Source organism: Clavelina lepadiformis, chromosome 9 (assembly GCF_947623445.1).
Source record: "Clavelina lepadiformis chromosome 9, kaClaLepa1.1, whole genome shotgun sequence".
NCBI lineage: Eukaryota > Metazoa > Chordata > Ascidiacea > Aplousobranchia > Clavelinidae > Clavelina > Clavelina lepadiformis.
Genome location: NC_135248.1, coordinates 11,384,231 through 11,411,059, shown reverse-complemented (window position 1 = coordinate 11,411,059; position 26,829 = coordinate 11,384,231). Strand labels below are relative to the sequence as shown.

The 26,829-nt window shown below is 37.2% G+C and overlaps 2 protein-coding genes across 3 annotated transcripts; both read left to right on the top strand.

Annotated features, from left to right (window-relative positions):
* Window positions 1-320: 320 nt before the first annotated feature.
* LOC143471117 (uncharacterized) lies at window positions 321-18,621 on the top strand. Of its 2 annotated transcripts, none has more exons than XM_076969476.1 (19): window positions 321-6,134; window positions 6,482-6,661; window positions 6,880-7,042; window positions 7,301-9,271; window positions 9,387-9,576; window positions 10,994-11,135; window positions 11,530-11,571; window positions 11,785-11,903; window positions 12,031-12,099; window positions 12,349-12,481; window positions 13,326-13,500; window positions 13,827-13,917; window positions 14,340-14,532; window positions 14,843-14,965; window positions 15,198-15,319; window positions 16,287-16,339; window positions 16,592-16,727; window positions 16,875-17,023; window positions 17,212-18,621. In XM_076969476.1, exons 2-19 carry the CDS (start codon window positions 6,512-6,514, stop codon window positions 18,018-18,020), a joined length of 4,830 nt encoding a protein of 1,609 aa, XP_076825591.1. In that variant the 5' UTR covers window positions 321-6,134; window positions 6,482-6,511; the 3' UTR covers window positions 18,021-18,621. The 2 variants fall into 2 exon arrangements, with proteins under 2 accessions (XP_076825591.1, XP_076825590.1); XM_076969475.1 differs by having other exon boundaries at window positions 16,571-16,727.
* Window positions 18,622-23,059: 4,438 nt separating this feature from the next.
* LOC143470321 (sorting nexin-12-like) lies at window positions 23,060-26,674 on the top strand. Its single transcript, XM_076968377.1, has 4 exons — window positions 23,060-24,737; window positions 25,165-25,260; window positions 25,490-25,614; window positions 25,774-26,674. Exons 1-4 carry the CDS (start codon window positions 24,573-24,575, stop codon window positions 25,877-25,879), a joined length of 492 nt encoding a protein of 163 aa, XP_076824492.1. The 5' UTR covers window positions 23,060-24,572; the 3' UTR covers window positions 25,880-26,674.
* The last annotated feature ends 155 nt before the right edge of the window (window positions 26,675-26,829 follow it).

Below are 26,829 nucleotides of genomic sequence, written 5' to 3'. Positions count from 1 at the left end.
TTATATTTGGTTTATTAGACAGGGTGTTGCCTCCCGCGACGTAAATTACGAGACGTGGCTCGACTCGTTCGTTACGGTCACGTGATATACAAGCAAAACAATGAGAGAAGGCGCTCCTGCAACATGCTCTGTAAGAGTTGGCATGCTTCAGTTGTGATCCAATTTCAATATTGCTGAGTCAGCTTCAAATGTGACCTGTGGCTTTATAATTGATGTGTGCAAACCTGCTGTGTTGTTTGCTACGACTTTGTTGCAAATACTACGGTACCACCCTACAACAGTACTGTAGAGGTCTTCACAGTTTGTCAATTAACCATAACTTTTTGCAAGTCAATACAAAATAAACGATTCAAAGTCATAGTCAGTCTATTCCAATATTTCATTTCTAAAACCCTTGATTATATTTTTTGCCGTGTTATGACGTCAGCACAGATAATAATCTAAGAACTTCCCACCCAAGATCTACGGTGGAAAACCAGACGCAATTTAGTAAGACGCAGAGACGTAGGCTACTTACTGTTCTCAATTAACTGTCACTATTTCACCAGAACTAAACGTTCGTTTGAAGCTGTTTACCATGGTTTCTTGTTAGCCTAAAATTTTATGACATAGATTAAACCCTAAATAGCTAAAACCAACTTTTTGCGTATACCCATTGTAACTTAACGCCTATCTTTAACAAAGGTTTACGTGACCTGTGTTTAGTGAAATAGTCACTCTCATTTTAATTTAACAGATTTTTAAAATAGATTTATTTTGATGTAAAATTGATGATGGCGTAAACTATTTTGGCGGCTGCTGTAAATTTTTGAGATTCCGCTATGGATACCAGTCATATGCTTGGGTTTAATGGCAGTGCTAGTTGTCATAAGCTAGTTTACACCATCACCATATTCATGCACGTTCTAAGCCTTGTAGGTTAATTGTCATTTTATCTGTTCATTAGCTCGTGATATGATCAACCAGCACTAATTTCTGTCCCCACTGCACCAATGACAAAAAATAAAACAATAGAGTTTTTCTTAACATTTTTCAAATTATTGATTATAACTTATGGTGAAACTTTTTTGAGTTTTGCTATTTGTATTATGGGGTGCGAGTCTACAAAATCTATGGTGTATTCTCTTGGAGAAAATTGGAATATGAATGTAGCATCTTGCTTGGCGCTACAAACAAGAAATTATACACTTCTGAAGGACACTTTGAATGTAACCTCATTGTATCTTCAATTTACCCAAGGGGGTGTGAGCCGGCTGTAGTTTTTTGGATGTGATAAGCCAGCGTCAGAAAAAGATCATCTTTGTTGCAGTGGTGAAGTTGATGAACATACAGGTTGAACATGATACAAGAAGACAATCATCTGTTGTACTGTCTCAGCCTCTCATTCACTTTAGTATTTTAGTGGTCTTCCAAGATGTCCTCTAATGACTGATGCAGCTTGTTAGGGATCCACAGGGTCAACACCATTGTTGCTGAAAAAGAGTGAAGTTGTGTAGCTCCAGACTTGTTGCTACAACTGTGATTTATAACACAAACAAGAATTTACTTCTACTAAAAGACATCCAGATTCTCGTCTCCTTATCCCCGGTAAGGTTTGAATCAACCACAACACTTTGGTCGTAACTAGCCAACAGCTGGAGAGGACCATCTCTGACTACATTGTTATTGGCTTTGTATGGAAATAGCTTGGAAAAGGATTTAATAGCGTCACATCAGACCTTTGATACTATTTTTGACTTTTTTTGCCTTGAAAATTGCTTTTCTGGATACACTGCGTTGCTGTGTATAAGCATTAGCATTGCCCTTAATTTCAGCAGCTTTCAATGTTAACTTTGCTTTTTGTGTGTGTTGTATGCCAGTTGATATTCCATAACAAAGGCAAAAGTGACTGTTTTAAGTTGCCTACACTGTCGTGGCATTTCAAGTTTATTTTATTGTAAAGTTAACCAGTGTCACTTGAATTAAACAATAGACTTAATATTATTGGTCTTTTTCTTACTGTTTTGACCATTCGTCCAGTCCAAAGTTGATCACATGAAATTGATTGGTAAGATATTAGGCACTGATGTAGTATCAGAAAATTTATCCCTGGATTGAGGGAAGTATTTAACAGTAATGAGACCAGCAGTTTCTACCTATGTATGTAAGCTTCAGTTCAAATACTTCAGCCACGATTAAGAAATATTCAGTGAAAGTCTAAAATAGTGTTACTCTGGATGATGTGTATGCTAATGTACAGTTATACTGTATATAATTAGTATAAGCTCACTTTGTTCAAATTATTAGGAAAACAATGCACGTTTTTTTGTTCCTAAGATTTGCTTTGACTGAGCATATGAATTAAAAATGAATTGTGGATATATACACTCGGTAATTGACCCAAGGCTTGAATATGTAATGTGAGTTTTTAGTCAATCTTTGGAAAGGCTAATTTTGCAAGTATTAAACATAATGATTTGGTATGCTTTCTATTGCTATATTTCCTCATTGCAGTATTTATGTTCACATGGCACTGGCAGCTGTAGGGCTTCAGTTTAGTAGATAAGCCTACATTTGATAGCAATCTTTTATTTGTCTTTGTCACGGATGTTGATGTTTTTTTGTAATAAGTCTTTCAGAATAAATGTTATATAAACACATTATACATTTACTCTGATACATAAGTATAATATAGCTGTATTTATGGTGAACTTTGTTTCTTTCTTGTGAATAGGTAACAAACAACTTTTTCACTAATTCACAGCTGTTACTGTTTTTCTGCTGAACGTTGTTTAAGATTGTATAGAGAATTGTGTCATGAGTATAAACCTGATCAGATTTTCTAAAAATGCACAACAGCCTCTAAAATTAAAACATTTACTTGTACACAAACATTAAACTTAAATAAATTCAACTTTTCTTGAGTTTTATAGCTGCCATTTCTTGTGATTGTAACTATTTTTAAAAGGAATTAACTCTTGAAATTAAACTGCTATCAATGTTTAGACAGCAATTTCATCTTATGTGGTGATTTTGTAAGTAAAAGTAGGTTTGCTTTGGATTTATTCCTGTTTAAATGTGTTTGACATTTGTTTTAAAAAGTTCTTAGCCAGTGCCATTAATCTGGTTTGCATCTCATGTTGGTTTTGCTCATTTTCGGCAGACTTTGCAATAACTAATGTTTTTAGTACAGCTAAATTGCAGTGTCATATTAGAAAAGTTGATATTGATTTAGTATGCTAAGTCTACCTCAGTACGGTTTACTTATTGCTTGCGAATAGTGATCATTAATAATACTGTAGTACGAAAATCTTACCGATCTTGTTTATGTAGTAAATGTATGCGCAAAGGGGCGCTGAAGACTAAAACATAATGCTTTGTTATTAGCTTCTGGTCGCACCACGTGGAGCCGCGAGGACGCACTGCCCTTGGCATGGTGTTGCGCCATTCTTGCGTGTCCCCAATTGCTTTTCTCTTTTTACGCTCTTTGGGTTGTACGGTTTTGCTCCGTTCATTCTTGTTTCTTATTTATTTGCAAGAAAAAAAATTGCTCCTCTGTACTATAGGCTGCGCTGATTAGTGAAGTGATTTTAAGTTCACTTTATTTGGTTGTTCTTAGCATCTTACGTTTAGCGACTTGATATTCTCACACTCCGCTTTGTTTTCGCCATTAGCGCATTCTTCAATTCTAAACGCCGCTGTTTTACATTACTCAAGTACAGTATCCATTCCAAACTAAAACTTGCCAGTAAAGTTATTGTTGGCTCATTTCCTAATTTTTAATGAGCGTTAGGCGTTTCCTTCTCGTTTGTGCCAGGCTCAGCTTAAACGCGCCAAGAAATGACAGACGCTTACGGGGATATGGCTTTATCCATGTGATATAACATTTTAGCTGCGATCAAAACACTAAAATAGAAGAAAAGTAACCAATCTCAGCTAACATGTAGATCGTTATCAGCAAAACGCCCTATGCGATTTTACTTTAAACGTTCGCTTCTAATTTGATCGTATACGGTCTACGTATAGCTACTTAGGTAATTTCGTTTACTTGTGTGGTTAAGAGTTTGGTTAGTTATCTTTGAATAATCCATACACACGGTAATGTTATACGTGCATTCTTGTACAATTTCTTTCATCCACCGTGTCTGGCTGATACAATTTTGGTTATTGAATATTCACGTCAATGACGTCAAAATAATAGCTTTGTTTCAAAACAAAGTGATGGTTGGTTAATTTAGCTTATGACCTATTTTGTTAATGCATTTTAAATGAGCAGCCGTACGGTCCACTCATCTGAAATTAATGTTAAAAGTTGTCCTTTCAGACTTAGTGTTGTTAAGTAGGTTTGTTTTATAAGAATGTTGGAATGGAAAGTATTATTTCTACAATGCCGCCGTATCGCTAGCACACAACGTGACGTTTGTTCTGAGAGACCTTTATTTATTGTGTGGGAGGGACAGATGAACTTTAAGCTTCCTGATATGGTACCGTAGTCCAGAAAGAACCCAGGCTTTCTGAACGCCTTGGTTTTCTGGTAGTACGTGTTAACGCGTCACGATCTGTATAAAACATACCAATAATGAATATCTAGATAAGGCCGTTTTTAAACAAGGAAGATGAGTTTAACGCTGCTATTTTTGGCTATGATCAACATATTGTATACTTAGTTTAAGTCTGTATTAGGATGTAGCTGCGGTAAGCTTAGTTAAAATGGTTTGAAGAGAACACACGATAAGAATTTAGCGTTTATTTTCCATCCTTGTACTGTAGCGGTGCTACTCATGCGATCGTAATTGCATGCATTGTGTTGGTCGCTTTTGCGCCGCTGCAGGTAAATGATTCATTTTCCCCGTAAACTCACGACCTACTTTATTCACGACTCCGTGTATCGTGTAATGCGGACTCTAACAGATTGAATAGGAACATTTGGGATAGAAACACTTTTTTGATGCTACACTTTGTGGTCAGGCGTTCTTCAATTCGTATTGTGATTTTTAATCCCGCAACTGGGTTTCGTAACTGAGATATGGAGTTTTACGCTTGACTACGTTTACGGGTTTAATAGAGCTTCTTAGCTTGAAATTACATAGCGACCAATTCTTGTGTAGGTTACCAGCGAATCAACGTTTTGTAGCTTCATTCCTTTTTTTGTCCTGTTTTATGGCGCTAAAGTCGCATGAGCATTTCCGGGCTGACGAGAAAAACATATTACATTTCTTAAGCTGTTAATTAAAATTGGGCTGATAATAAGTTCATTTCTACACACAATCGAAACTTTTGAGCAAATTAAACTGGCGCAAAGTCAACTGTGGAATCGTAACTCGTAAGCCGTGGTTTCGTTGTTTTGTGAAGAAAACAACTTGCGTTCTTGTCACGATCTCTTACGTTAAGTTTGGTCCTGCGCGTAATGTTCCTGTTACCGTTGCAGTGGTTTTTGTATGTAAAGTGAGTTGCGGCATAGCGAAATTGCTGCTAAATATACCTCGTAAAATCCTGCAATCGTCAGTCAGTTTAACCAACACAGGAAAGTAATAAAACTTGTTTAGCCAGTGAGGATGCATTTAAAAACTTTAGCCCGGAACACGTATTGTGCGCTTAATGTAATTGTGTAATGGTGTATTTTTCCGGATTGCTGCGCTGTTTCATATACTTAGTGCGACGTAGCGCATTATTACGTCGACACTTGCGCATGTTCGCACGAACACACACAGCTTTCATTTGAAGCGTTCGCGGATGGTTTTAGCATTGTGTACAAGGGCCGTAAGCTTTGCGAGAACGCTGCACTGCCGTGAGGACTGAGGACGGCCTATTTAATTGTTTGGCCATGATGCTGCGTAATAATAACAACATACATACCTTAGTGGTGTCTAACTTGACTTGGCCACTTGCCTTTTTTGTTCGCTTTCAGTTGTTGCAAGTGTTACGTTTTTTTTTCTAAATAATTTTATTGTCTTAGTTTGTAGTCGTACTAATTTTAGTAGAACATTGTTTTGTGGTGATACACTGCAAACCTATGATAACTTATCATTTCTATTTTTAAGCTGTAAGCATTATTGCAAGTGCTGCAACTTATAAAACAACAGATACTGTAGTGAAACTTGTTTGCAATTACATGGAGATATTATACACTGGTACAATCAGATGTTAGCCACCAGGTATGTTTTCCACTCTACAGAGCATTTAATAGGGTGCTCCTTTGGTTCTATCAAAGAACTAAATTTTTCTCTGTGAAAATCGTAACATCTGTATTAAAACTGTTGAATAGATGAATTTGTTCAACATGTTTTGGTTTAGCTTACAGAGGGGTGAACAGATGAACATGTTCTTTTAACAAACATGTTCCAGTTTGCACTTCTATGATAATGATATTATTCTGATATTGTTCTAACCTAACTTCACACCCTACTTTATGTATTATGAACGATAATAAACTTTTAGAGATTGTTGTTGCTATTTAACTCAACACTTGAGTGATACTATTTACTCAACGATGCTGTTACAGTGGGCCTTGTTAGTTGCTGGGGTATGACGAATGGACAAAGATTTTGATGAGAGAATGGCCCCGGCCTTGCACACAACCAACCACGATTCTGCAAGTGAAGCTATCAAAAATAGTCTGAAGCATAGTCTATCGTCTAACTCGAACCCAGACTCTTCACCTGATCAGAACATTTATGAACATGTCAGTGTAAACTTTGATATTAACAAGCAGTATATATTTATGGCTGCTCCGGCAATTGGCATACTTACCTTGCTTTCATATCAAGCTGTTCGCCATTAGTCTGGTTGTGTATACTGTATTCTATATAGACATACATAACATCTGTTATTGGTAGCTACAGGCTAAATCTTTTGGTTGCAAGTTTTTAGTATTTTTTTAATATCTGTATTTATATGCAGATTAATGGCATGTGCCATATCAGCGAGACGATGGAAGGTAAAGAACCTAAAAAGGGCAGTCACCTTGCGGCAATGGAGTATAATGCTCATCCTATATTGCCATCAAATTTGGTGATGTCAATCTCTACCAATGGTGCTGCAGGCGATCACGCTATAACTATAGGTAGGATTGTAAGAATTGTATAATATATATATATAGAAATTTCTGTGATCGATCAAAATACTGAATGCTTATTAGCCTTGCTGTGCTTAGTAATGTTGTTTGCTTAATATTTTTCAAATGATGTGAACTAGTTAATTTTTTTACTGTACCCAATGTAGAAGTATTATTATTAGATGAAAATGATATTAATTAATTTAAGTGTCAAAAAATCATGCATTGGTTATGTAATTGATATGCATAATATTTCATATCCTACAGACAAAAAGGAGACTTCAGTAACTTCTAGTGTACCAGAAGTTTCAGGCATGGGAGATGGCAGTGGCATGCTCTCAAATAAGACCACAAATGGTTGGCCAGTTCATCCAGATAACAGTACGTTCCAAGGGATTATATCAACTGTGAGCACCAATGCAGGATACGGTGATTCTGACCTTACACATATCAAAAATATTGGTGACAATACCGGCACTGTGCAGTCTTTGAAGATTTCACCTGAAGAACACCTAAAAGCTTTTCGTGATAGTTTACGTAAAGTCATTAATGAGAATGGCCATTCACATTCGGATAACCATTGTTTTCATGAAGTGGTTTCAACAAAATCTTCCCATAATCCTGGCGACAGTGCAAATATTGACGGTTCAGGAAAAGTTGATGTATGTGATGGCATTGCAATTTCTTCTGTTAAAAGAGACCAAACTAAAACTCAGTTGGAGAATGAAGATCCTGTGTCACTGACATCTGAGAAAGATCCGGATATGTCATCAATGTCATGTAAAGACAGTAGAAGTACCCCTGTTAACATTGCAGATGAAAATATCACACTAACAAAAGATTATGAATTGGCCACAGTTGCTAAAGCTACACTGCCGGTAAATGGTTTAAATGAGCAACGTGATAATCTTGCGCCTAAATCGACGGACACTAAAAATAATGACAACCTTATTGAGGTATCCTTACCAAGGAATTTAGCTGATTCCACCTACAATGGTGCTAGTATTTGTGATAAAAAGAAGTCATCTGAAATTTTATCATCAATTGAAGAAAGTTTACAACCATCTAGAAATAATGAAGTTAACTGCGCTACTGAGAAGAGTCCCGAAGAAAGCAACACATTATCGTTGTCCACAGCGTTAAGCATGTGTCCCAGAAAAACTGCCGCAGAGATCACTGTCATAAATAGAGTTGACACTACTGCTACTAAAGAATCGTCAGCAAAACAAGATCATGAATCTGCACACAAAGATGAAACTGTTGTAACATGTGATTCTTTAAAGAACACGCCAGTACCAGACGAGTTACTCGAGACCGATAAAATTTTAATTAAAAGTTCCAGGCTATATGTACCTAGTGCTGATCAGCCACGTTCCAGGTTAACAGACACAGATGATATTCCCTGCACATGCTCTAGTCAAGCTGTGAAGAGTGATTTCATAAGTAACTCTACAAAACCTATTTCTAGTAGTATCTGTCAAACTAATTCTAACATGGAAGGCTCTTTCACAACGCAAACTACTCTTGTATGTGACCACAACACCTCTATCTTGTCACACTGTGTTCATAATTGTAACCATTCCGGTGAGTCTAAAACCCTGAATGGTAGCTCTTCACCCAAAAATCACTCGGAAACTCCGTTAAAGGTGCAAGATTTTCTTGGCTTGGCTCATGGTCTTGTCACGGGTAATCACATGCAAAACCTTCCGCCAAAACTAACCAACACACTTCATGAGCTGGCAGCTTCCCTTAAAAGGGGAGAAGCACTCGGCTGTGAGCCAGAATCTCTTGAACTGAAGCAAGAACCAGTCGGTCAGATAAGGCAAACTTCAGCTGCCCCAGAGAAGGTGTATGCTGATGAGCCTGTTGGGAAAATGCTAAATGCAGAAGATGTCAAAACGCAACAGAGACAGCAGTTTGCAGTCATTGCTCAAAATCGACTTGAGCTGGAAAAGCGCATGTCGTCGTTAAAAGAACGTCTCAACAAAGTGCGAACTGCTGGCGTTTATCGATACACACGAAAACAAATGAGTTTGTTGGCTTCAAACAAGCCAGACGACTCCTGTACAGATATCGCATTGTGTGATAAAAGGTGCGTGTTGTTTTGGAAAAAAATCCACGAGCAGATTGAATCTCCAGAACATCGAATCGGTCCAAGATCCAAAGTCAAAAGGGAAAATGCCAAACCACTCAAAAGCATTCTAAAGCACCAATCTCCAAACCTTTGTGAACGTACAGGCAAGTGGTGCCTAAACTATATTAGATCTACAAGCTTTTTTCATAGCAGGATTTTTTCTTGCCTACAAAAACGGAAATAGTATATTCTTTTACCATTTTCACTTTACCTCGTCAGGAATCCTAAAAAAAGAGCTGCTTGCGATGAGGGTGAGGTTTGATCCTGACCTCACCGACAGTAGCTCTGATGAAGAGCTTGATGATGTCCCTGAAGTTCTTCGCAAGAGGATGTCTGGCAATCAAATACCAGTTTCCCAGTCACTCACTGATACTACTCCAAAACTACCACCTAAACAAAGTTTATCAGTGTAAGTAGTAGAGGTATGATCAGTGGGTTGATGGAAACAAGTCTTAATGGTTGAGACACATGTCGAATCAGTAACTTTTATCAAATCCAAGTCTAAACACATTCCAAGTCACCATTTACGATGTATTTTTCGTTTAAATCGATAATAAATGGCTTTCTGAATACTCATAATGTAAATATAAGCATAAAACCTGATTTTATCCATTTCTGACGCTTTTGAATAAATTCTTTCACAAATATAAAAACTAATCTTGACAATTTAAAATAATTTTTTTGGGATTCGAATCCAGTCAACTGAAATTTCCATGTTAACACGAGTCAAGTCGAGTCTTTTAAGCACTATAACACAAGTCAAGTCTTTCCAAAATCCTGACTCGAGTCTTTCCATCTCTGCCAAACCCAAGTACATTTGCCGAATATTGCCTTACATGGATAATTTGGGTGAACACGAATAACGAAACTGGAAAGCCAAAATAGAGAATACTACGTTGACTTTGGTGGCCATGCTAATCTACCAATCTTGCACCAATGTATTATTAACATCTTGCCATGTTTTAAGCCCTTGGGATCTTGCCATTTTTTCTCCATTCATCAAATGTTCCTGAACATGTCCTTAATGTGCTATAACGGTAAGCTCTGTACTTATCGCTTCGCGTGTAACGGCGAAAAATAAACGATGCTGTTTCTGTTACTCACAATTTTATTTAATTTGATGAGAAATGACCATCAAGTTTCGTGGCATCGGCTGCGTGTGACATTTAGGAGGTCAATGCAGCGCAAAAGCTTCACTGACGTGAGCAATCGGTTTTCGAACCAAATATAAAACCCTTCTTAGTGATCACTCTTTAACCGAACACAGCATTACAATAAGTCATTTATGAAACGAATTTTGATTGTATTTTTTGGAAACAAAGCGAGTTGTTTTGCTAATACTGTCATGTGGTAATTAACTCGGGCTATGAACTGATGAAAAGTGATTATCTGCTGCTGATACCAATAGATACGGTATTCGCTTGCTTCGATCTTTATGATGTTATTCGTGTTCACATGAACCCAGGTAATATTCCTCTGGCACATCCCAAGTAGGTAGAGTTGGGTAATTTCGAAAGACAAAGTTAACATTTTTGCGAGCAGCAACCAAAGTGTCCATAAAGTCAACGAAGAACTTAGGCCAAACGCCGTACGAATAGCACAAATTCACTAACATTTTTGTCAAATCGGTACTGATATTAACCTATTTCAAGAATACAAGTTTTTCCGATTATGGCTATATTTTTTTCTTTGTCTTAAAGATGGCGTTCACTTTATCGGATATATATGTATATGTTAACTCCTATAGAAATTGAGATAACTTACTCTGCATAACTTCAGTAAAGAGAACCAAATTTTCATGATATCACAAATGCATTTTGTTTTAGAAAAAGCACGCCGCTATGGAAGTGGGCCAATGAACGCTCTTCAATAGCTCGTCGTTGGACATGGCTTCATGGACAAGTGTCCGAACTCCAGTACAAGATCCAACAACATTCTGACCTTTACCAACAGCTTCGTGCAGCAAAGGTGCGTTCGTTGTACAGTTTTTTAAGTCTTCACTGTACAAAATTTGTTTCGCGTTACTCGCCAAAATAAGTGATTGTTCGTATGGAAACTTTTTGCTTTATAGCGACTGGTAAAAACAACGCAGAGCATGACGTAATATCCTAGATAATTTGAAATTTAGCTCGAAGATTCGAAATTTGTAATTCAACAACGGAGTTAAGTATCTTTAAGGAGTCCACTTTGTCATTCTTTCGTTTTGAACGTCAAACAGTGAATAATAGACCGCTCATAAGTCAATTGTCAGTCCTTTCTCCTTGCTCATTTTGTGTGGCATTGTTGGTAAAATTTATTTGTCCAAGCATCAACTTTGTAACTAAAATGACATGATCAAGATTACCAGTGTTGACTTTTTCAGGGCGAAGTTGCTTTTTGCGATGCACACAACAGCCCCGCAGAAGTATGTAGTAAATACACCATTGCAATGTAACATAAATACTCATGATTTGCATTTCGTTCAGGATATTTTGCATTATGCTAGATATATAATTTATTGTTTCTTTTTTTAAAGTTTGATACATACCAAGGTTTGATGTGAACCTGGTTGAATTTTTGAGATTTTATGAGTTTTTAAACATAGGAAAATGAACCATGGTCTGTGTTTGTTACATAGGAATTAGCTTCTGCAAATGGCAAGGTGTTGGATCAGGTTTCTATGACAAATGAAGCAGAGCCACACTTACCTAGCAACATCACACATCTAGTAAATAACATCAAGCAACAGTCATCGAGGTAATAATTGATATTTAATCACTTTCACTTCGCCGGGATATTTTGTGGTTGGTTGCCGTGTTATTTACGATCTATTTCCAAGTGTTCTTATCCTGTCTGTTACATAATTTATTTATAAATCGTGCAGCGTCTTGGAAAACCTTCGGCCGCTTTCAGTGGAAAATTCCCCGGTCACTGCCAAACATACCAAAGACAGGTAATCATCACTTATATTAAGTTATTTAGGTGTATAGCACATGACTGTAAATTATATGACAAGACAAAATCCTATATGGTGACATCACGCTACTTCAGTCTCGTTTGTTCATGACCTTTGCCGGTTATTAATTCAACTTCATGATGTCTGTATGAGTTGTTTTGTTAATGAGCAGACACGTATAAACAATAAATATGTATAAAAAAGTTTCGTCAAACTAATTACTGTATTTGTCATTTACAAATACAGGGAGCCATTGAAGGACGTGACGTCACAGAAGGACGATCGCTCATGCACAGCGGCGAGAACAAGAGCTCTGATGTATCCACTGCGAAGGAGAAAGATCGTTCGGGCATCGGATGCCGCTTTTCTCGCAAAGAAGGTGCGTAACGACCCTTTGTCAATGACACTTGAGTGCGCTTCATTTGTTGTGTTGTGCAGTTAAAAGATTGTAAGTGTGTGGAACACTATTGTCCGCACTTTGGTTTTTCTTTCGACTCTAATTGTGGTGGTAATTTTGCGCCCATGGGCCTAATTTGTTGCGTATTAATGGCAGCTCTTTTTAACTGGTTTAGCTATATTTCTCATGTATTATGCTTGATTATTATCATTTGCTATAAAATCACAGTGTTTTTGAAATTTGTATCTAAGTGAGAATCCCGCACGAGTACCAAGTAGTTTTAAGCTCCGAAATTAGACATAACCTCTTTATTCGATTATTATCCAAGTTGTTTGGCTGTGTGTTTTATCACTGCCATTTTCCTCATTGCCTTTTTAAGAAAAACATGTTCCTATGTTGCGACCATTATAAACGGCAATGCCTTCACACGTGACAGAGCAAATGTGAGTTTACGCGAGACATTTTCATGGGCATTTTCAAAAAGACGTAGAGAATAAACCACCGCATAATAACGTAAAAATTTTCGGTGTGGTTGAGCAATTGCGACGTGCACAGACAGCAGAAGTAGGTGATAAACTGTTATTTTCAAGTTTGGTCCTTTTAGATAGTACTTTACCTCAGTCATATACTGTATATCGGTTTCAGATATTTTTGTTGCTTTAATAGAAGCTGATAATATTCAGGAAAAGAACTTGTTTGGCCGCCTGAAACGAGTTCCTGCAGTTTCAACTGAATTCCTTGAATTTTACGCTTGAAAAGCATTGATCATTTTTGTGCGAAATTTTTTAGGCATCTTAAAGTCTAAAACCCTAATTTCTTTTTGCAGCCGCTGAAGCCTCCCACCATTTTCAGCGAGAGCTCGATCATGGGCTGCAACCACCACAGGCTCAACCCCTTCCTACGCGATGATGGGAAACCGATTGACCCCATTCACGCGTCCATGGTCAGCCGGGCAGCTCAACACGACCACTCCTACCACAAGATCTTGTCAAGACCTGAAGGTATAAGTTTCATTTGAAGAACGCTTACCGGCGTGCCTTGAAAGTTTGAATAATTTAAGTTGTACGCAGAGTTATGCGATTTCGTGCGGTGCAGAGAGAAATTTTACTTGCAAATGCAATAAAATTTTTCTTGGCTCAGTGTTACTTGAATGAAGTAGGGTTTTTACTAAACGCATTTTACGAAGGCATTTGTGTAACCACATGCGGACTTAGCCCGTCAGCATATCAATAATTACCTCATTGTAAACTGTCACAATGTACTATGCGGTCCGTTGTGCTTACCTGCTGTGCAAACACACGTCATAATCATGCTTTTATGTCGTTAGACATCCCTGTTTCGTTGCGTTTGAATGGCCACATGATGACAAACAATAAGAGAACGGCAGGCAAGCTTAAGAGAGTGAAGGAGCAGAAAAGGTAAGCGAGTTTGACAATTTCTACCCTGAAAATTCCCCATGATAGCCATGTGTATGCAAATATGGTAAAGACCACTGCGATGTTGTCATTATGGTCTTGTTTTCCAATGTGAATTAGCCTTTTAGACTTGAGTCTGTAACGTTTTACACCTCCGTCGTTTACTTTGATTCTGCGCAATTGGTAACGATTTTAACCTTGATAACTTGTATGCTGTGGTATATGGGCAATCGCAATCGAGTCAGGAGCCGCAGCGTTTTGAAAATCTTTCTACTAAACTTTGATAAAGTTCGAGTTTTGCGTATTGCCATCAGAACCTTCGCATTGTGTTTTTACAGAAACGTTAAAGACGTAGAAATTCAAGGAATCGAACATCCCTTGCTCCAGCTTTGAATTCTGTTTTTATATTTCGTAATTTTTTTCAGGAACAAACAGAAACCGAAAGACCAGCACAAGCGAGCCAAGGACGACCGGTCGAAGATTCGCCAGAAATCGGCCACGGTCGTTCTTGAAAGAGCAGACAAGTTGATCCGCAGCGTGAGCGCTCTTCACCGGAACAGCTCTATGGAGGATCGCTCCAGCATCCTTGATCAGAAGAGAAGAAGAGGAAGCGTCCAGGTTCACGTTTTTCCATCGTTGTTGTTCGAAGATGTGCAATGACCCATCGATTTGCACTTTTGATTTTTTATTTGTTAGATTTCGATTTTCAGTCGAACATTTTCTGCTTTAAATAATCGTCGACCGTAGCTCGTTAATTGAATTTCTTTGCTAAATTTGGATTTCAGGAACGCTTACTTTGATATCATAACCAAGTAACGTTTGAAGTATTCGTTACGTAAGGCACATCTCGTAATAATGAGATACCACCTCGTTCGTACGATCGTTGGTTTTGTCAAGTCACTATTGAAGAAAACGATTCTTTATTTAGCTGATGTCAGACTTCAACAAACGCCATCGCATGACGTCATTCGAATCGGATGCCGAGAACGTCCATAGAAGTGACGGCGGCACACCCACGCCTGAATCTTCTTTGAACAATCCCCAATATCAGGTGAACTCAACGATTGTTTACCCTCGTGTTCGTTTTGTTACATCGACAGCTCACATGAGATGTTTCACTTCACTTTGTGACCTACGCATTTTCTGGCGTCGTTTGGATATATTCGATCGTTTAAATACTAAAAAAAACTTAAGCAAATAATATACTACATACACTGCTATCATGTTATATGATGTATTGCACTAAAGCGCCACACATGGGACTTACGAATTCAATTCAACAGGCGGTGTTAAAACGCAAGCGCGCAGCGGAACAAGCTTACGATATTAACAACATCGTCATTCCACACGGCTTGACGACTACAAGGATCGAAAAGCTCCAGTACAAGGAGATTCTCACGCCAGGGTATGACCATTAGCTCACAACTTTTTTTTTTGAACCTTGTAGAGTATGGTCTTTATCAAGGGGCGGGCGGCTATTTTTTCTCACTTGTATTACAAAAATGAACCTTTTGATATTACGCATATACTGTTTGACGGTGCAGCTTACGTTTTGTTACGAATTTGCGTTGATATAATTTAAATAATGTGAATTATTTGAAGTGTACTGCAGTGTACAGTCGTGTTAGCGAGTTACGGTATTTCAGTCGGTTTTTAAATCCTATTTCTATAGTTAAAGCTTCATTATATGGTCTATTATTACTTCAGAACAGAGCGTTAAAATTTACAGTAAACGTCTTCATCCATCCAACCACTCAACCAAAACCGGTAAAACCCGCTCAGCGTTGGTAATTTGTGCCAAATTAAACTCTGGTAAATTTTGAATTTAGTCTTTTAAGGGCGTTTCTCGGACCTTTCTATATTGCAAAATGTAACTGCTGTAGCCAATATAGCTAATGTAACTAATTTAGTTACTACATTAGTTACATAAGCTACATTTTGGTATTAAGTAGTTACATTTTAGTATTTAGTAGCCACGAAAGTTACATTAGCTACATTTTGGTATGTAGAGTAGTCCCGTTTTTATGGCAACCAATGCCACCAAATTGGCTTACTTGACCTACCCGTTACGGCACATTCTCTTCCATTGAATTTTAAGAGCGCGGTTAGTAACGTGGTGTACAGCAATAAAGATCATTGTTGCAGCGCGTAATCACTGGATGTAAAACCACTCAAGGCTGTCTGGGCGGTTTGCTACAATTGAATTTAATTGGTTCAAAAGGCGGTATCGTCATAACGCAATTACCCGATTGTGGTACAATGACCGTTTCTTGTTACTGCTCTCTTAGTCGTTCTTACCAATTAGGGAGCTGGAAAAATTAACGTGTATTCATAAATATTAAGCAACGCTATTTATGTTCCATGCTGTGCAGGTGGAGAGCAATTAAAGACGGCGAAAAGGAAAAAGATGAACAGGAAGCTCAAGGTTTGTCACCGAATTTCTAATCACTCTTATTTTTATAAAGTTCTTTAAACTTATAAATCAAACGTTTTGTTTTATTGATGGACCATTTTTAACACCAATATGAAACCATTGCTTTCAGTACAGCTGCAGCGATTAACCCATATCCGAAACGAATGCATAAACGAAAACTAAAACAGTAGTTTATTCCGTGTAGTATACAGTGGTGCAGTAAAAGGTCTTGACTGTAAATAGGTGGTTCTCTTTTGACCACAGACGACAATGCAGATCTGGAGTCGAAGGATCAGTGTGACGACGGTTACAAGGACAGACACGACCGGTATGAGATCCTGGAGAAAAAGAAGTACATGGCTTACATGGAATGGAACATAAATAAGAAGAACGGTACCAGGTGGGTGACGAATTAATTTACTCATCAGCAACCGCAGCGCAGCTGAAAGTCATAAAACCTTTGCTATGCAAAATATAACATTTTTTTAAAACTGAATAGTTTTTCGTGCGTTACACTATGAATTAAAACAGCATTGTCACCTTATAGGTCGATGAGTAGGGCGAATATGCCCCCCAAGTCCCCGCTTGAACAACAGTCTCCTAGTTACTTCTACCCATCATCACTGCGTTCGAGTCCCACTGCCCAGTTTTCTCCTGAACTTCCCTCACCTGCCAGTCCTGAAGCGCCAGCCGTTGGTGAGTTAATATTTAAACAGTCAGAACAGATTAACAACGACTTTTCTCCTTTGAGATTAGTTATTTAATCGCTTATTAACCACTTCATATTAATTTGATTTAGACGCTACAGTGTACAGTAGGATGTTTCATTTTTTCACCATTTTGGAATTTACTGTACAGATTCTAATAACTTTTCTCTGACGCAGTTCGTTCAAGAAGGTCATCATCTGACCCCTCGGTATTGAGTACTGCCGCCGACAGACATCGGGTTTTCGATTCGGTTTCCTCCGACGATGGAAGCCTTTTTTTGCGGGAGAATTCCAACTACGACTCGTGGGATCTCCGAACTTTCCCGCTCAACGACGCCGACTACACAGAACTTATAAAAGAACCGGTTATCCGGGACGCCAAACCGACCAAGTTGTCTGATTCAGAGGCGGATATTAAATTTCGTCCTATTTTACACAAACCGCTCGGTCCGGACACGAACACCGCCCCGAAACACAAGACCACGACGCCTTTTGAACCCTCTTCTACTAAACGGAGGCGCTTGGACTCGCAACGTTCCACCCTGTCACGTGACGATGAACGCTTGAGCGACGATTCGAATGCGTCATCGATTTTTACATCTGTGCGTGTCAGGCAGAGTAAGAGCGAAAGCAGCAACCGAGCTCCAAGCCCGGTGGCGTCTTCCGCAGCCAGTACGACTTCACAACCGAGACGTCGAAAACCGCCCGTCAAGGATCAAGACTTTTTGTTTTACAGCGAGCTGGACCCGGAATCGGACAGCAATCCGGAGGAAGATTCGGATGCAGGGTCTATGGCCTCCGAAGACAACAAACCACTGGCCAGTTTATCCCGGAAAGCATCGGACACTTCCGCTGGCGGATGGATATCGAAAGCCATATCTAGGGAGTCCACGCCACGTCGTAGTGGCACCAGTGATGACGAAGTGGTAGGTGAGGGTTCACCGACCCAGAAAGCACCATTAGTGCTAAAATTAACGAAGCGATAATCAGTTCGTCAGAGATTGTTCATCATCGGATTGTTTCATCCTGCCATGTGTGAGAGTGAGGAAAGGTTCTTAGAATGCGACGTTCGGAAAGATTTGTTGAATACGAAATTACTTCACAGTTTTTAACTAGTACGTGCTCGAATGCTTTGTTCAAATTATTTGTAAATCTTTTCCAAAGTCTTGAACATTTGTTACCGATTGTTTACTGAAGCTGCGATTTTTAGGAAGATGATTGCGAGGCATTCATTGCCAACAACGTAACCCGAAGGCTTATAAGCTCTTACAGTAAATGAATAACAAGCAATGTACAGCGCGTTGTTGTATAGCGTTTGCGCCATCGTATTTAAAATTGGCATCACATATTGTTCCGTCAATAAAGTGGGTACACTGCAGATTGTTTCTGGCGTTTGACTTTCAAGAGTGCCATTTGGCCGGAACCTTTTTTGCTTCAAATATTTTTTGCCAGTTCCTTTTACACCAATATCTTGTTTTTTTTCTTTATGACGCTTTCGCTCAGATACGTCATCGTTCGGTTGTACATCCTGAGTAGTTCTGATTTGATTATACCATTGTTGTTGGAATAAAAAAAATTTAAATCGTGCACTGTGAAATTATTCCACTTCATAAAGTGAATTTGCAGCATATCGGCATTAGCACGGACAAGCTTGTAGCTCTTCTTTTTACTCCGGGGCGTAATCCCACTTACGACTTTATGACGTTATCGTATAAAAACGTTATAAAAATTAGCGATCTTTTTGCAAGGAAATAGATACTGCACTGTACCTTACTGTAGTAACGCCATATTGCTCCGCATCAGCACCGTCTGCGTGCATATTACGTTTAAATGCAACTACCATCATTTTTCACGATCTTGTTTGTGTTGTTCTTTGCCGTAGTGTACGCGAAAACATAAAATTAAGCGGCAGTGCTGATTAGAGTACACATTTAACCCTTACCGGGCCCTTACATTGAATTAAAACAGGAATTTAGGAACAATTTATATTGATTCGTCTATATCGACACGTTTTCTTCATCCCCTTGAGGTGTCGATATAGGCGAATTCTACTGTATAATGAAGAATCAAAAGAATATTACATAAATCAAAACAAGTGTATGAATTGGGAAACCCGGTGTAGTGCCAAAACCTGTCCCGTATTCTCGTATTTTTTTCCAGACTTACCTAACACGCACAGTCTTGAACTTATTCTATCCCCTAATGATCTTTTTTCTATTAATTTTCTTTTCATTCTCCATTTTTGCTCATATTGACTTTATTTCTTTGATAAAATTAATATGGGCGCCTATTAAAAGATATTAAGACATAGACTCCGCATAACAAATCTAACTTGGTTTCAGGGTCCCAAACCAGTATGATAAAAATGCCATCAATAATCTGTTCAATACAAATAATGTAATAACGTGTCTTGTTGAAATTGAAACATTTTTCTAAAATGAAAATATATTGCAGTTATCACAACGTTAATCATATCAATGTTTTTATCATATGATGACAAATGAGTATGAAAATGGTGATACATTCGAAAATAGTCAGCCACGTCAGAATAAGCCTCATCTATTCGTTATAAATAAAACGCAGACAAAATTGATGATGATTTTATGAAGCGGAATCTAGATTTATTCACCGGAAATTACATAATGTTTTTTTTTTATAAAGAAGACTCCGTGTTTGGCAAATTAAGTTTAATGAGTTGATCAGAATCTGTGGAATGATGGATTTATTTAAGTATCCATGGATTTATTAGGCCCCTTCTACCATACTCTCCACACTTCTACAGTATTGCGACTTCCTCGTTTTCCTCATTCCGTATGTTAGTGTTACCCTGTCAAGAGGCAAGAGTTGTTTGCTGCGTTACTGAATAGCTCTTCCTGGATTGATGTTGGAATTGGATTACAGTTGCCCAAATAAATGACTTTATCTCTCATTAAAGGATAAAACGATAAACAAAAAGTGAGCATCAGCAAGAACCGTGTTGCAATGTCTACCTTTAGTTAGTATGTCATTGTGGCGTACCCTATTATTTTGTTTGCGTTTTAATAAACCTTGTCCGCATGTGTCCTGTACGGTACGTTATTAATAATCAGCATAGGCCTATCTATTTGCATATGAACGATATTCATGGGAACGTTAAGGTAGGCCTAGGTCTGTGCCATTTCAAAATATCACATTTATTGAAATTTGTTTATTTATAAAAATTTATTTATTAAAATAGGCTACATATTCAATGACTTGAAGGTCATGATAAAAGTATGATATTTTGTAGTTTTTCACTTTTCGACACTTTATAATTAGCCTAAGTGTTTCACATAGTCATTTGTTGCATACTTACGTTCTGTAATTTTAGTTGGCTCTAATAAACCCTTTGGTAACTGGTTAGTTTGCAATGCATTTTAATCCCATCTGCAGCTTAGGCCTATCTGCAATTCTTTAGCAAAAATTTCTCTATCCACACCTGCACATTTTAAAACTTAGCTAAATTTGATCTATGATTCCACAATCGAAAAGTAGATTGCATTTATACTGTACATTTGATTGCCGCTCATCATAAAAGCTTTCCAAAATGGTAATTATTGAGTGACATTTGCTCATCATGGACCACCAATAGTTGCGATATATGTAACTTATATATATAAAATTACAATGCTAGCCTAGTATTGCCACTGCCCACTGGTGTCTATAGATATCAAACAAATTCTTTCAGTTTTAACTGATTTTTGCATCATTGAGATATTGTATGCCTTTATCTCTATTGTATTGCAATAAAGTTTGGTGTTGTACAGAACAATCAGACAAAGTCTAAATTTTGGAGAATTCTTCAAGTTAAGGTTTAAGTTTTATACATATATATATACTAGTTTTTCACACCAAGAGTAGAATATATAGTTATACCCAGAATCAGCTGGCAAATTATAAGCAGAAAAATTTATCTCGCCCACAGGGAGTATCATCAGTCTAATTCAAATAGAATAGAATTTTTCACACCAATTTGGTTCATCGATTAAAGAAGAGCCTGGGTTTGCATGAACTCATACTTATATTTTATGAAGAGTTTTATCCAATTGTTATGCTATCTGGCTAGCTTGGTTTGAGTTGCAAAGTCCTCTTTAGGCGTTCATAAAACCTCATGGCTTATCTACTACTTGCTTCTATTTTGACATGCCATACAATTGTAGATTTAACTTTGGGTAATGATACCTGATGCAAATATACATGTTCGTTTTATACAGAAGTCATTTTAATGTTGCAAAAAACCATGTCACTTCTAGTTAATTACACAGGTGGACAGGATACTTTGTTTTACACCAATATGCCTACTTGGACAGGCGTTTGACACCTGCATAATTTCAATATATTTTTCATGGACAAACTTTTTAACCCAATACAGTAGTCGCAATGGTTCTTAAATTTTTACGCGTGGGCCAGGTCATAGCAATTGCTGACATCATAATTAGTTTGTGACAACAATAGTTCTCATACATGCGGTCCACCATCAAAGAACTACATGGAGGAATTAGTTAATTATGGTTGTCTATAAAAACACAGGTTTGAACATGATTCAGAAAAACCCTTCGGCGGCCTGCAGTTAGCCCAGCTCGGATCCAGCCTTAAGTATCTTTCTAGTCTTAGTTGGAACCCAATTTTGAGTTTGACATGTCCAGTTTGTCCACCCTTTTATGTTAGCTTTTCTTTAGCCTTTGTGAGTGAAAGTTTTTATTAGACATTATTTTGTCTCAATGTGGTAAGTTTTAAAGCTTTTTCGCTAAAATATATAATGAAGTAAATGTACATTAGTTCCAACATGTGGACTGGATGGGTGTGTCCATACCTCACACACCCACCTAGGTCTATTTTAAAGCACCTAACAAACATGAAGAGATGAGTTATTTTTAATTTTGCAACATCAAGGTATATCAGCATTATTAGTCTATAGGAGTATATTATGCTCTCGCTAAACATGTCTCTTATGATTACCATAATTGAGCTACCAATTTTTCAAAACATCGGAAAAAGTCATCCCTCATCTGAGAATTGGGTACATGTTATTGAGGGGCACTTCCTTCATAACTGTACAGAGTAAGCATTTGCTACAATGACTGCATCATTGTAAAGTAGAATAAATCCTCCCACATCTCGCACAGGCCTGTAGCTAAGCACTTTCCGAATGTTTACGTTCAGCAAAGGTTGCAAACAGAGTAATAGAAATCGGTATCAGTTAATATTGTGCTTGTTTTGATATTATAATATAGCTAACTGTTTAAATGAGAAAATGTAAATACATATACAGCGGCAAAACTTCACAGTTTGGAATATTCTGGCATTGAGATAAAGAAAGATACCCATCCAAATAAGTTAAATATATAATTTTTCTGTAAAACAAACTTGCTTAAAGCTCCTTGTTTTTTAACGAAACCAATACAACTAGAGTTATTTGTGCCTGGAGGAATAAATTCCTCACAAAATACGCTTATGATTCTGATTTGCATTTGCATTACACTTAGGCAGGTTAGATTTCACGATTCTGCAACCCATTTGGGTGTTGGACGTTATAAAGTTTAGTGTTTCATGGTGTACATTTTGGGGAACTTCCAGTGTAAAGTGTTGAAAATATGAAGTAATTTATTGTATGGTGGTATATATCCGGTGGTACTACCATTGGTATCGAATTCCATAATATTTAAATTGTAGTCAAGTCGTTAGTCCATGCTGACTTGAGTCAAATTGAGTCATGATTTGTTATAGCAACTCTATTTGTGATACTGAACTGAGTCATAGCAAGTTTTTTTTGTATGTTACTCAATTCAGGAAATGTAACAAAAGTCCCCTATCAGGTCCTGACATAAAGCTTTTTTTCCACAACATTAGCTTGTAAAAATGCAATTGTACGACACAGTACAAACTTTGACATCGGCATTACGTCGTATGCTTTCTGATTTTAGAACATATGTGTTAGTATTACAAACAACTAGAATAGAAAATATATGCACAAACTTGTTTAAGGAAATTTGATTTTGTTCAAGGATAGGGACAAAAAACAAAAGTTACTGTACTACTCAGCTAAGTTCTGAGTAATCAGGTACGAAGTCCTAATATCATTAATTGTATGATGTCACTTATGTATATCACAGTACAATTAAGTCGTTGGATTGCATATTGTAGATTTGTAGTCAAAGAGAAGTGTAAGTATGAGTGCCGGTATAACAGTGTGACAACATTGAAATGTATCATAAGAAAAAATATCCAGGTTGGTGTGAGCAAAAATGTCATGTAGGTCGACATGAACGCATTCTGGATCTATTGGTATCAGCAACAAACAACAAAATTTTATCATTGTATCACGCTACCCAATTCAGCTTGAATTATGATTTAATCGCCAACTTTTTTTTCCAACATGGTATATATAAGTAAATAGCAATTGGAAACCTAGTTTTTTTTTGGTGAATAACCTTTACTGTGAGGAATGTTGTCCTTGCTGAAGCTTAGTCTTCCAATTCGTTTTTATTTCTCACCAGCTCTTGATAAATTTGTATTCCACTTATTATGTCTGCCAGTGTTAGCGACAATTGTGTTTACTCAAATCTCACTCAGGCAATATTCACCCAATGTATTTGGTTTGGGTTCAGGTCGTATCTCAATATTTCAATTTATTATTTCATCATGATTTTTGTAATACTGTGTATTGGCATTGGCGACTTTGGCGGCACTCACTCTTTAGTGATGAAGAAAACCTCAATGTGCCACTGGTGAAAAATGTAAGAAAAATTGTATATAATTTGACCTCATGACTTTAGGAAAGTGGAAATGCGATTATCACATGTAAATATTGACCAATTTTGTTATTCTTATGAATCCAATCGTTGAAAGGAGGGTTGGATCGACCCAACTCCTTTATTTTACAGGAAAGTGAGGAATTAACCGCAAAGCAATCAAGTTTTTGTTTGTACGGTCAACTGTAAAGACAATAGAATGGTTGTGATGACGAGTGATTTTGTGCAATTATCAAAAAATAGATTGATTTCTTTTGTTTACCGACGAGTTTAAGCAAGATTTGCTTTTCAGCCACTTAGGTTAAGTGTATTGAGCAAAGTTAGCATATTCAAATTTGCATGCATGTCAGAAATTCTTACTTATATTTTTACCAATCCGATTTTTTTCAAATTAGCACATCCCTACAGGCAACTGATATTTTGTTCATACAATCTGTATTTTAACTGGTTGTGGGTGAAATTATGCTATCTGCAGTATAACAACACTATCATGATAATGAGTGTTACGTATGAAGCAACACCTAGCCAAGGAAAGATGCTTGGCTTGGTACATTTAGGTCCACTTTTTCGGCTCAAGGCATAGCATCTCTGCATTGATGCTGTTTATGTAAAATCATAACACACAATTTATACACATTGATTGATCTTTCCTTTCAAGCAAATACTGGGCAATTATTATTATTTGTAGGTTAAATATAAATAACAGCTTTGGTATTAGACATTTGCAGGTTTCAAAATCAGGAATTTGTACTAAAGTGTAATCAAGGAATGTCTGGTGATAATCTAAATACTAGGAGATTAGATGCACCACGCCAGGAATTGGCCGACGCATACAGTCTTCCTGCTAATTTTCTTGAAATTGAAGTTACTAATCCCGAAACGCACGGTGTTGGCTGGAGACAGAGATATACCGACTATGAAATAAAAATGAAGGTATGGTTTGTGTTGTGTACCCAGCTTACTACGGTGTACAGTGGAAGCTCGGTAACTGAAGGTTGTTGAGACTAATTAAATTGCATAGATTTTCCCTAAGCTAGTAAAATTGTCAGCAAATGAAAATGAAACTGGACAACAATGCTTTTATCCGGCAATGAATGATATCATCATAACGGGCACTTCGAGTATTGAAATTTTGAGTTAAAATGTTTTGAAATTGCGTAAGTTGTTACACGCAATTTAATAGGCGATTTGACCTGAGAAGTTACTTTTACGTAGTTATTTGAAATTTTGATTTAAGCCAAGTCAAGTTAACAAGCTTCCACTTAATGTATGTGCTGACCGTACATATTTTAGTTAATGAACTACATTCCAGTTGATTGCAATGTTGTTAACGTTAATAAGCTATTTTTTCTGTCTTTAGACAAATCTCCCAGTGTTTAAAATGAAAGAGTCAGTGGTTCGAAGGCGTTACAGTGATTTCGAATGGCTGATGAACGAACTGGAAAGAGATAGTAAAGTAATTTGTTCTTTTATTCATAAAAAGTTACTCATTGTTCATGTTTGAGCCAGGTAGCATGCTCTGCCAAGGATTATCAGTAATGCTGACATAGCTTTTATATTAATATATGTCAAGTCCTGAAAAACAGGCTGTAACACTTTTAGGTATTATCAATGGAACTTTGCTGTTTTGTGAGCTCAGCAAAAAGAAAGTGTTAACAATCTGCATGTTCATTCTAAAAATTTAGATTGTTGTACCAGCTCTACCTGGAAAAGCATTAAAAATGCAGCTTCCGTTCCGCAACGATGAAGGTCTGTTCTCAGAAAGTTTTATAGAAGAACGCCGAAAAGGATTGGAAGTTTTTATCAATAAGTAAGTGTAAAAGCCTTTGTATATAGAGCTGTGATACCATATTGTAACTTAGCAGCAATTCAATTCAGAATAAGGATTTCTTTCATGTGTGTAAGACTTTGATAATAATGTTGGCAACTAATGAAATATTGTTTACAATTAAACTTTCTTTGCTTGTAGGGTTGCCGGCCATCCGTTAGCTCAGAATGAGAAATGCCTCCATATGTTCCTACAAGAGTCTACACTGGATAAAAACTATGCCCCTGGAAAAATTCGTAGCACATAACCGAGTACATGAAGCCTATTTATCAAACATAAAATTACAAGCATTGCGAGTATAGCTTTCACTTGGAAGTCTTATGCGATGCTCAAAAATCACCCAATGCAAATTACCTTTGCTGTTTTTGATTGTATCTTTCTAATAATTGCAACTGATTCGTATGTACATCATGTGTAGTACTGAATGGCAGTTTATGAATGGTGTGGCATTTACTCTCATGTGGTAACATTGACCTCAGTTTAAAACCAAGTGCAGAAAAACAAGGGTTGGTGATGTTAAGACTTGTAGTATGAATCCCAGTACCTTTGTTGCAAAACATTACTCTAACTCTGTTGTTAGTTTCCAAAATAGCCCGGACAAATTTTTATGACTTTCCAAATAATGCTTAGGTGACAAATGCTTTTGTATTTCATAGATCTTGTAAAAAGTAGCTATGTCAAACCCGAGTTGATGAATTTGCTTTCAAATTATTTCTTTATTCTGCAGTGAAATTTTAAGTTGTGTTACTTATTAAAAAGTATTTTTCTTCTACTCTGTTTTTCCACCACAGATTCTATTTCCGTTGATTTTACTTTTCTTGTAAGCAATCGATTCAACTGTCTCGGAGCAATTCAATTTCAAACAGTTGAGTAAGATATCTGTGTCAACTCGTACCCTTATTATCTTTCCGAGACAGTGTATGTTATTAATCGTAATCAATGGTTTAAATTCACTCATATACTGATTGTTGTTTCATTATGAGTAACCATTGTAATCACACCCCCCCATTATATGTATTCTGTATAAATTACTTCTATTGTACTCAGTGTGTTTGATTACTACTAGCTGAAAGCACAGCACAGGTCACTGGTATTGCAGTACTCAAACGTTAACAGTAACCCCAAAAGCATGCAAGAGTTTCTCTCATGCTACAATGAATTGTTTCCTGTAGTGCCTCGTGATAAAAGTAGCACAAG